This window comes from Tupaia chinensis, unplaced genomic scaffold, assembly GCF_000334495.1.
Source record: "Tupaia chinensis unplaced genomic scaffold, TupChi_1.0 Scaffold000093_1, whole genome shotgun sequence".
In the NCBI taxonomy this organism is placed as follows: Eukaryota; Metazoa; Chordata; class Mammalia; order Scandentia; family Tupaiidae; genus Tupaia; species Tupaia belangeri.
Window position 1 is genome coordinate 9,861,611 of NW_006159555.1, and position 11,886 is coordinate 9,873,496.

The 11,886-nt window shown below is 45.1% G+C and overlaps 1 protein-coding gene across 1 annotated transcript in view; it reads right to left on the reverse strand.

The window, feature by feature from the left end:
- Window positions 1–11,886, reverse strand: part of B4GALT1 (beta-1,4-galactosyltransferase 1) — a 71,853-nt gene that overhangs the window by 3,501 nt on the left and 56,466 nt on the right. Inside the window, exons 3-4 of the mRNA XM_006143231.3 lie at window positions 5,121–5,308; window positions 1,964–2,086 (exon numbers count right to left, since the gene is read on the reverse strand). Coding sequence (XP_006143293.2) covers window positions 1,964–2,086; window positions 5,121–5,308 — 311 coding nt within the window. The remainder of the gene's footprint in view (window positions 1–1,963; window positions 2,087–5,120; window positions 5,309–11,886) is intronic.

Genomic DNA, 11,886 nt, shown 5'->3' on the forward strand with positions numbered 1-11,886 from the left:
TATCAAAGTTAGTTAGGAGATAGGGTTGGCTAATCCTGGACAGCTTAAAGGTTTCTGACCTTGTCTCGCCCCAGTGTTGATTCTAGTGCCTGGCATTAAGTGCCTAAGAGCAAGGTCCTTTATCTTTTGGAGAAGTTCCTCCTTGGCCCAACGCACTCATTAAGCTTTGTGCTTAAGATGCCAGATCCCATATGGTTGACCACGATTTGAATCCCAGACACTGTGACCTGAAAAACATGCACGTGTATATACGTGCCCCAAATCTTGGCAAGATGGGGAATGGAGAAAAAAGGATTGCTGCATGATCTCACGTGTCACTGGAGGATTCTCTCTCTCTCTCTCTCTCTCTCTGGTGATATGAGCCCTCCTCTGGCAATGAAAGAGAAAAAGATGCCATTTATAAAAATGGAGTGGGGGGGACCAGCTGGTGGTGTGGTGGTGAAGGCGGCTGGACCCCACATGGCCAGCTGCAAGGTTTGAGTCCCAGATCCACTGGGCTTGAGAAACACACTAGGCATGTGAGCATGTGTGCCCGCAATCCCAAGAAGAGAATGGAAAAGGGATTGTGGTGTGGTGATCCTCCTTAGGGAGTATTTTCTTATTTTCCCTACCTCTCTCTCTCATGAGTGTACATATCCTATAGCAAAGCAAAAAATAAACAGAAAAACATGGATAGGCATTTAAAAAAATTGTAACGAAATAAGGGGCTGGCAGGTAGTATGGTGGTTAAGGGTGCTGGATTCCCACATGGCCGACCATGGCTTGAGTCCCAGATCTGGTGGCTTTCTTTCTCACTATCCCTCTCTCTCTCTTTCTCTCTCACTCTGGTCAAATTAAAATAAATAAAATTAAATAAAATAATTCTTAAAAAAAAAAAACACGAAATAAAAAGTGCCAGCCCATAGCTCAGTGGTTAAGCACCACACATTTGAATCTCCTATGGCCAACCATATCACACTTTGGTGGCTTGAAAAACAACTGAGGCATGTGTGCATACATACCCATAATCCTGAGGGGAGGGAGAAATCAAAGAAAATGGCATGACCACACCACTGTGTGTGCACGTGTGGGGAGGCGCTTTCTCTCTCTGGTGAGCATATGTGCCCTCTAGCAAAAAAAGAAAATCCTTGGAGTTGTGGATGGGGCAGCATTGACCATGGCATGATGGTTGTTTGGGCCAGGAGAGCTCCCAAAGGTTTATTATACCACTCTATCCTTTTTTGTGTATGTAAAATACTCCAAAATAAAGGTAGCACAAAGATTTCAGTTATTGGGTCATCGAAAAAGTCATGACACGTTTTTGCATAGAAAAACACATCATGACTTTTCCAACGACCCAACAGAAAGTTAGAATTCTGACTAGAAAGATTCATTTCAAAATGAGAGCCATGATAAGATCATGAATTTTTTTTTTGTTTTTAAGTTTTTTGCCAAAGGGTGCATACACTTGCCAAAGACAGAGAGGCAAAGAGGGAAAGTGAGAAATCATCCCCCCTCTGGGAGAATGGCCACACAGCAATCCCTTCTGCTCCTCCATTCTAGGGATTTTGGGCACACACACACATATGCCAGATGTGATTTTCAAGCTGCCAAGTCCAGGACTCGAACTGTGGTCAGCCATGTGAAAGTCTAGCACCGTAACCACTACAACAACTGCTGGCCCAAGATACTGAATTTTTACAAAGAATATAGATTGCTCTTTCAGTAGGAAATGTCATGTGGCAAATCAAAGTAAACTTATTTCTTCACTTGGTTCCTATGTTATACTTTCCAAATCTAGTCCAAAAATCTTAGAAACTTATTTTCCTAAAGACCTTCTTTAGCACCTACTAGACCTAAAAGAGGACACACCCAAGAAAATGGGCCAAATGAAGACTATATCCTTCCTGAGGGCTAAGTGCTAATTCAAAAACTGGAAGTGAAGGTTGACAGTAAAGAGAGAGATCTAAGTTGTAACCATTACCTGTTAAAAATGTCATCATCTTCTCCTCCCCAGCCCCAATAATTATTAGGAAATCCATTGATTTTGAGAAACTGTTGTTTACTTAGAGCAGAGACACCTCCAAAATACTGGACGTAAGGTAGGCTGGGGAAAAAAAAAAACATACACAGAAGATCTGTGGTTAGTAAGTTTTGGCATCACCAACATAAAACTTGCTGAAGATAAACACTTTTAAAGTTATTTATTCTCTGGAACTTTTTGATACAGGCTTTATAAAGGTTTTTCTTCTTCTTCTTTTTTTTTTTTTTAAGAGGTTTTTGCCTTAGGATGTGTGTGCTTAGGGTGCACATGCTCATCAGAGAGAGAGACAGACAGAGACAGTGAGACGGAAAGTGAGAAATCATCCCTCAGGGGGCTGGCCACGTTGCAACCCTTCTCCTCCCACAGTCTTGGGCATGCACGCACATGCGTGCGCACATGCACACACGCGCGCACACACACACCCGGCTGAGCTGGCCCCTATAAAGATTTTCTTTTATATCAGGGCTCAGATTATCTTAGAGAAGACACAGATTATAAAAAAATAGAATCTCTCCCTGCTTTCCACGTGCCCTGCTGCTGCAAAGTCCTTGTCCAGAATGTTCCAGAACCTAAGATTGTTTAAGGGTCCCCCTGTGCCCACTCTATCATGCCCTCTGTTCCTACCCCTCATCTAGCTTTCATTCTTCCAAAGGCATCTTGGGTTGAACATTGACCTCAAAGCCAAGGCAATATTTCTGGAAATTTACTATTAATAAAACAAAATTCTCTTTGAAACTTCTGCTTTATCCTGACTTAGCAAAATATATAATGGTGAATTTATTTTCACATATTTCCAAGTAGTAGGGTACTTGGGCTCTCATCTTCCCAAATCTTTTTGTATTTCAATATTTCGGTGGCTATGAATGTGGACTCCTGAGGGATATAGAGTAACACTAACGAGAAATGTCAAGAATCAGCACATGCCCCAGAAGTCATGCAAAGGCCTTCTTAGGGACCCTCTAATGGCTATGGTTTGTGTCAACTTTAAGTGCAGCTGCAAACCACACTCAGGCTCTTACTGGAATCCAAACAGACCAAAACCCATCCTATAAATTAAGGAGAATTCTAGCCCAGACTCTGAGGGGAAAGTCAGTCAAATCATATAAAACATGTGAAAATAAAGATGCAATTTTAATTTCAAACACATTCAGGAATTCTGACTTATAAGAACCTACAAGCAAAGCTCCCTGGAGCCCCTATCTATTTGCAATTAGATCTGAAGGGAGGACTTTGATCGGAGGGAGGACTTCATACATTCCTATATTTCTTATGTTCACCTAATAGCTCTCATGCCTCTATCAAGGGAGGATAGAAAGAAATCTTAAGATAAAATAAGTCTGACAGAAAGCAGTCGCCTTGAAACAAAGGGCCTGCTGTCTGCACAAGCCAACCACACTGTGGAACTCAGTCTGACGTAAGGGTACCTAACAAACAAGAGTACCTTGGGGGCCAGCCATTAGCATAATGGCTATGTCACTGAACTCCCATGTAGCTGATGGAAGTTCGAGTCCCAGACCTGGTGGCTTAAACTCACGCTGGGCGCACGTGTGTGCATGCCCAAGATCTCCGAGAGGAGAACAGAGGAGAAGAGATTGCAGCGTGGCCATCCTCCCTGGGGTAATTTCTCGCTTTCTATCTCTCTGTCTTTCTGGTGAGTGCACGCACCCTATAGCAAAAACCTCTCAAAAAAAAAAAACAAAACAAAAACCCAGAGTACCTGCAAGTACAACTTCCTGGACCTTTGTGTTTACTTCAAGGAAGGAAAAAGTCAATCTATTCAGTTGATAAGTAACTTAAAACAAGTTTATGTGAATATAAATACAAATTGTAGAACAACATGGAAATTTATTTACTTATTTATTTTTAAAGGTATATTTCTTTCAGAAGCTAGAGATGACAAAGAGAGAAAAAAAGACAAGTGGCAAACCCCTCTCCTTGCTCAGCCTTTCCCAGCTAGCCAGGCTCATGGGCACATGTGTACCTGGCATGTGTAGGTCAACAGGGAAACCAAACCCATCTTCCCTCTGGCCTCCAAGCATCGCAGAGGGCTGTGCTACTGCTGCACCACTGCGGCTGCATCTACTAACTTCATTCTAAAGATAAAACAATGGATTACAAGGCCATTTTCCACCTATGACCAAATGCTATGGATTGAACTCTCATCCTCAGGGCTAGATATCAGCTGGCATTTTCACTAGGGACACTTTGGTGGAAAACTTTGAGTTCCATGTTAAGCAGAAGCCTATGCTCTGCTGGGAAAGAGAATTACATTTCTTCTTAAAGTAACAGGGAACATCTGCCAAGGTATCCAAGCTTAAGAATTCGGCAAGGGCAAAACTATTCCAATTTGCTTGCCAAAGTGTGTGGAGCAGGGGAGAAGAGAGAGAAAATACAGCATTGGTATGGTGCCTTCAGCTAGGAGCCCTCCCAGACATGAAATACCATGTGTCCTTGGTTTGCAGAGATCACAAGCATTTCAGGACTCCTCTTACCTCCTCAAATAATTACTGACTTTGAAGCTGTTACAACTGTTATTATTATCCTAATAGTATATTGCTTATATTCACTGGAGAATATCCTATTCAGGCATGGGACAAGTGTTTTTACATAAATGTGACTTTGACAATCTTGTAACAACCCTTGTCCTAAACCGGACTTATAATTTCAAATACAAATTTCAATCACTCATTTCTCAAAGGAAGCATTCTCCACCAGAGCCCAAAGAAGTCCTCCTGATATGGACAAACGGTCTCTACTAATCAACATATAAGAAAAAATACGTTGGGACCAGCAGATGGCGTAATGGTTAAGTTGCTGGACTCCCACATAGTTGACCAGTTTGAGTCCCCGACCTAGCGGCTTAAAACACACTGGGCATGTGTGCATGCGTGTCCAAAACCCTGAGAGGCGAGTAGAGGAGAAGAGATTGTGGCATGGCCATCCTCCTCCCTTGGGGGTGATTTCTTGCAGTCTCTTTGTCTCTCTCTGTCTCTTTGGTGAGTGCATGCGCTCTATAGCAAAAATCTCTCACTGAAAAAGCAAACAAACAAACAAAAAAACATATGTTTACTGCAGACTTTGGCTGAGCATCTCTTACCTGAATCCAAACTTATCCATTGCGACAGAAATATGCCGTGGCTGTGAAAAACACCTGTAAGTGTTACGGTCATCCATTGGAATGAGGTCCACGTCGCTAAACACAAAGCAGTTGTAGTCATAGTCTTTCAGGGCTTCTCGGAAGCCAACGTTGAGGAGCTTAGCACGATTGAACATAGTCTCTCCGGCCTGATGAATAAACAAAGAAAGTGGTATCAGTTGCCTTATTAAGGCCTTTGGGGAGAACATTCGGAGTCTGGTGACTTCTCCACTGCATGTCGCCATTAGTCCACTCTTGGGCCTCATGTTTTTCCCTGACTTTACAAACCAATGCTGAGTGGCATACCCTCCACATCAGCAATCCCAGTGCTAGGAATTCATCCTGCAGGACTTGCACATGTGAGAATGCTGTACACGGTGGGGAGTTCACTATAGGCAAAGGATTGCAAACTACAATTTACACTTTATTTGTATACTGTAATCAGACTAACTCCAGGAAAGATAACCAGGAAATCGGTGACATGAGTCAGGTGCTTATTGGACTTTTCACTTCTACCTTTCTTAGGTGGCTGTGTGGCTTGATTACCACATTGTGTGCCTTTCCTGTGTCTGTCAGACACTAAAGCAGTCACTAGAGAAATACAGTTACCCCATCTCAATCTCAGCCCTCCCACTTCTCAGGGTGTAGGGTGGGAAGCGGTGCGACAGACACAGGTGCATGAGAGAGAAGAGGGTACCTGCTTCAGGGTGCCAACTCTTGGGTCCTGAAGCACGAAGCCTGCTGCTGCAAAGGTACTTCATATTTTATTTACTTATTTTATTTATTTTGTCTCCCCCCACTGGCATTCAAGGTCAATGAAGACTGGGAGGTTTCGTTTTTCAGTGTCTTAAACACTGCCTGTCATACAATAAGAGCTCAATAAAAGTCACTGGCTAGTTGGCTGAATGAATGAATGGATGGATGGACAGATGGATAGGATTCAACACACATCGGCAGATGGCAATCCCTTCTGGAATGCTCCAACTATAGCATTGAAGTCTCCCCAGGGCCCATGGGAGGCCTCCAACTCTTACCAACTATACACCTCTTGCACTGACGGGGTCACCCTCATACTCAGCAGCTCACAAAGCCCTTTGCACACATACTCTCATCTGACTCAAGTCCTCACAACACCATGAAGAAGCTAAGGCTCAACCAACACTTTGGAATTGTGTTCTTTCTTGGGATCACAAGATTGGGGGCCTCTCCTTTAGGGAAGAAGCATCCATGAGGCCTGCGATCAGTATACAACTTCTAAAGTGGAGAGTGCATAGCCCTCTCACCATGCCCCTAAAGGAGGACCTGGAAACTGGCACTGCGCAGCGCCGCCTACGGGTACACAGAGGCAGGGCCACCTGGCCTCAGATGGCGACTCAGGGAAACAAACGACTTAGAGAAAGAAGAGACACAAACCAGGAAGCCAGAACAGGCAACTAAGAGAATAACGCAGGAGTTAAGGAAACACATTACATACAAGAGCTCTTTTCTTTAGCCCATGGGTGGTGGAAGGGGAAGTCTGTGCCCAAAGACACACCGTGTTCTTTGGCTGCCATGCCAATTACGAGTCGACTTAGAATTTTGCGTTCAGCTAATTCCGTGTAAATCATGGGACAAAAAGAAGTCCAAAGTTCCGTAACTGCACATGAAAACTATGAAGTGGTTACAAACGTTATTATTTTGTAATAGCATAGTGATAATATTCATTGGGGACGATCCTATTCCAAACATGGGACAAATGTTTTTATATGACTGTCACTCTGACAATCTTGTAACAAGCCTGGCCCCCAAACCAGACTTACAATTTCACACAAAAAGCCTCACTGAACACTTTTCCAGCAAGTGAAAGGGAAGGTATCCCAACAAAGCCTTTTTCTACCTGTCTGGTAGACCAATCCCTAGAGAGTGGCCGCCCGGCCGTGACAATGCTTCCTTCTCTTGGCACACTCCCCATAACAAGCAGGGGCTCATGTCTATACCAACAGGAGCCATCTTGCTGGTCACACTGCTCGATTTGAGCAGGTGCCTGACTGAACTAAGCAATTCTCCTCTCCTGGAAACTGCAAATGTGGAGGCAGAAGTGGGCACATCCTGGAGAGTGATGGCAACCTGGGGAAGCCAAAGAACCAGCTTCTTTGGCTTTCCCTGCAGGTGATGCAACCATTCTTTCAACTCAATAAGGTGCCCAGTGTCTGGCCCACACTTATGACTGACTGAGCAGTTTTCTCATAAAACCTGAACTATACATCGGTCCTCCCCTCCTTCCTCCCAGCCTGGCCTCATCTGTGAGACCCAGGAAGAAGAGCAAGGTACATGCTAGAGGAGTTACCACGTACCGGGGCCCCTAGGTACACCAGACCAGCAGAATGGTAGATGAGGAAAGTGTGTCTTTCTCTTTCGGCCCTGGGATTACATGGGCCTCTTGGGCAAAGTGTTGTAATACCTTGGGTACTCACCTTTCATGATAAGAAAGGCAGGCCCCAGCAAGTCCACTGACATTTCCCTTTCTACCACAACTAACAGGAGGTGCTCATTCCTTTCCAGAGAGAGTGAAGTCACCCAGGCCTCTTTCCTGCCCATTCTCACTGAGTACATTTATCCTGCTATTTCATTCACTCAAGTAAATATTTACTAAGCACCTCCCGTCGGGCCAGGCCAAATACACAACTTTGACAGACACATGCACATTCATCCCAGGAGTGCCAGCTTCTACACTTATTAACTCTGTGGCTCGGCAAATCGCACCTCTAGGCTACAGCTTCTTCTGGATCATGGGGATGGTAACGAGTACGTTGGATTAAGTGAGACAGTGTGTGAAAAGACCTTAGCACCCTGCCTGGCAACAAATGTCAGCTACCATCATTCTTACAAGAATGGCTTTTCCCACCCACCCGGAACAGTCAGCCCTTTCAACATGCCTCCCGGGGATCCAACCCAGAGACTCTGCCTTTTCCAGTGTTTGCTGTGTCCTTCCCAATCAGCTTCAAGAATATTCCCAAGCTCTGCTTCTCTGATGGAGAGGGAATAACTAAAAAGGATTAAGGCTCAAGTGAATTGACCTGTGGCTCACACGATTAATCTCTAATAGCAGAAGAAAGCCAGAGAGACCTTTAGAGACCTGTGAAATGCATGGGAAGTCACACTCTGGGAAGAGGAGCCAGTACGGCTGGAGCAGGGATCCCTTTTAAAGGCCCAGGTTTTTAATGTGAGCTGCTTCTTACATTGGTAGGCAGGAGTTATTACAGTTCTCTCTTCTAGAGAAAATGGCTGCTGTTACAGGGAGGACAGAAAGGGGAAGAAAGCCAAAAAATACATAAAACCCTAAAATAGGCAGCTAGCTAGTGACATAGTGGCTGGATCCCAAATGGCTGACTACGAGGTTTGAGTCTGGATCAGGTGGCTTGAGAATCACATCAGGTGCATGGTGCATGCATGCCCGAAATCCTGAAAGGAAAGTGGAGAAAAGGGACTGCAGTGTGCACATCCTCCCTGGAGGTGATTCCTCATTCCACTCACATTCCCGGGTGAGTATACGCTCCCTATAGCAAAATGTAAAAAGCAAAATGAAATTCAAAAACTGCATGAAGTCCTCAGCCTGCTCCGTGGCCTGACGGTTAAGGGAGCTGGATCCCTCATAGCCAACAGTGTGGCTACAGTCCTGGACTCAGCAGTTTGAGAAACACACAGGGCACATGTGAATGTGTGCCCAAAATCCTGGGAGGAAGAAGGAATTGTGGTGTGAACATTCCTCATGGGGGTATTTTCTCTTCTGCCCTCTCTGTCTCTCTCTGGCCAAGCACATGTGCCCTCTGGCCAAAAGAAGAAAAAAAAAAAGAGAGGGACCAGCGAGAGCAGGCAGAATCAGACCAGGCAGACTCTGGGGGTGGTGGTGGGAGAGAAGACCATTCTAGCGCAGAGAAAGAAATGTACTCTCACCAGAGCATTCACAAGGCTATGAGAAAAAAAGAACATTTGAGGTACAAGAAATTCATAATAGCTGGGACCAGCTGGTGGCATGGTGGTGAAGACAGCTGAATCCCACATGGCTGACTACGCGGTTTGAGTCCTGGACATGACCGCTAGAAAATAACGCTGGGTACATGTACACTGGGTGTCCGAAATGCCAAAAAAAAAAGGGGGGTAGATGGAGAAGTGATTGTGGTGTGACCATTCCCCATGGGGGTGGGTACTTTCTCATGTTCCCTCTCTGTGTCTTTCTTTGGGGAGCATACATCTCTGGCAAAAAAATAAAAACAAAAAAAAATTAATTTCATAATGGCTGAAGCCAGAACCAGACAGCAGAGGTGTGCGAAACCACGGCCAGAGAGGAGGGTTGCGTGCTGGCTAACATACCTAGGCTTCATCTTTTCCTTAGGCCACGGGAGCTTGAACTGTGTTGTGTATGCCATGGAGGGATCTGCACCCAATCTAACAGAAGGTAGGGAGACGTTAGGAAGATGATGTATGATTAGTGAGGGACGTGAGAGCTAGGCAACCCCCAACCAAAAGCTAAAGGAAAAGGCTTCATTTCCCTTTTCATGCCTCACACTGTGCTTGCAAATACCCTTGTAGGGGGTTTCAGGACAACAAGTGGGTCTAGTACAACCCCCAGGAAAATCCTGACTGTGATTAAGGCAGGCAAGAGTGGCCTTCCCCTGACTGCAGTAGGAGAAAGATAACCTTGTTCAATTCCTAACGGTCTCTAGGAGATTTATTCTGTCCAATCGCCTGCTTCCCTGGATGTCTGGCCCACGTGTGTACCCCAGCAGACATTTTCCTAGACCAAGGTATTTTGGTGACTACCTACACCTGACTTCTCCACCAAAAAGTAAAGCAACAATGAAGCTAGACACATCAACTCGAAGAAAAGACTCTCAATGAATCAGAATTTCTATGTGAGGGGAGAGACACGGTCACTTGCTCAAGCATGCTGACCATTAGAAAGCTACTCCCACCCCCATACCACAATTACTCACAGACTCTCAATACCACAGATCCAAAGATTGGTCTGCAGCCAGTGGCAATGTTTGCTAAAACATTCTTGGTGTGCTTTTCTGTGCCCACTCAGATACTAAGAGGAAGGGCCTAGGCCGAGTGGGTTGCAGGAAAGTGGCAATGGATCAGGGGCAGAGAAGCTCTGCCTGGGTACCCATGTAGGCCTAAGTGTGAAAATCGTGATAGGACATAGGCTGGGAGGTGATTCCCAGAGAATCCTGGGAAGAGCCTAGGATTATTCAAATGGTGAGTTGTAGAGGCCTAAAATCCACTCACCCATGAGTTCGCAGCAGACCAGGGGCCTGGTTTTTAACCATAATAATATGATATCCCTGAACCTAAACAGGGCCTACAAAAAAAGCCTGGATTTGAGACTTAAGCTCTTTACCCAGTGAGTGAAAGAAACAGGCCCTTACCATCAGGCACTAGGCTAAGGGAGGGTTCTCTGCCAGTGGGTGTAATAACTCACAAGAGTGAGTGCACACACCTTTGGCCCCTGAGGCAGAGGACACAGATCAGAGGCCATGAGGCCTGCAGAGAGAACTGAGCTCACAGAACAGTCCAGTGGGATTCTGGGTGAGATGAGCACAGAGGAGAGTTTTAAACTCCTCTTCACATGAGCAAGAGCAGGATGCCAACGTTTTCCCCTGGGCCTAGAGCTCTAAGATGTGACTTTCTACAAAACACATTAAAAGGCAGCACCAGGGGCCAGCAGATGGCAAGATGGTTAAGGTGCTGGACTCCCACATGGTTGACCACAGTTCGAGTCCTAGACCTAGCAACTTGAAAAATCATGCTGGGTATGTGTGCATGTGTGCCCAAAATCTCAAGGGGAAACTGGATGAGGGAATGTAGTGTGCCCATCCCCTCGGGTGATGATTTTTCACTCTCCCTCTCTCTGTCACTCTGTGGCAAGCACACACTCCCTATGGCAAAAACCTTATATATATTTTTAAAAAGGGCAGCACCAAGCACTTTTAGGATGTTTAAAGATACAAGTTGAGTTAGGGGTGGGGGACTCTAGAAAATAAGGCTTTTCTTTTAGAAAGCAATTTGGCCATTTGTGTTAAGAACTATAAAAATGTATAAATTGCTTCTGAATCAATAATCCTGCATCTGAAAATCTTCCCTGGGGAAATGATTCAAAATGTGGAAGCAGCCAACACAGAATAAACTTGAGATATAAAGACGTTTGCTGTGATTCTATTTACACTGGTCCAAAAAAAAAAAAAAAAAAAAAAAAAAAAGACAGTGCTCTAAATGCCTTCTAATAGAGGGAAGACTAAGCTGATTATGATTGAACCATATGATCAACTATGAAGACACAGAAAGACAATGAAATTAACACGGGAAGATGCTGATGATAAAGAATTTAAGAAAAAAGCAGGATACAAAGGTTAACATACACACAGTATGAGCTCAGTGGTGGTTTAACTTAAAGAAGGAAAATCGCTCAGACCTCAGCACAGTGACTTCTGGAATCCAGTGACCCTGAGGCCCTCTGGGGATTCGAGTGAGCCCACAGGCCCCGGACCTGCCTAGGGGCTCCCAGGGCCCACGGATGGCACAGTTGTAGGAGGATTTACACAGCTTCCCCCTGACCAGCAGGGCCTTGGTTCTGGGTTTCATTTGAGGGCATGTGGACATTACCAGGGTGGTGGTGGTGGCGACGGTGGCGGTGGCAGCAGCAGTGGCAGCAGTAGTTAGGGTGGCAGCGGTAGTTAAGCCGGCATTC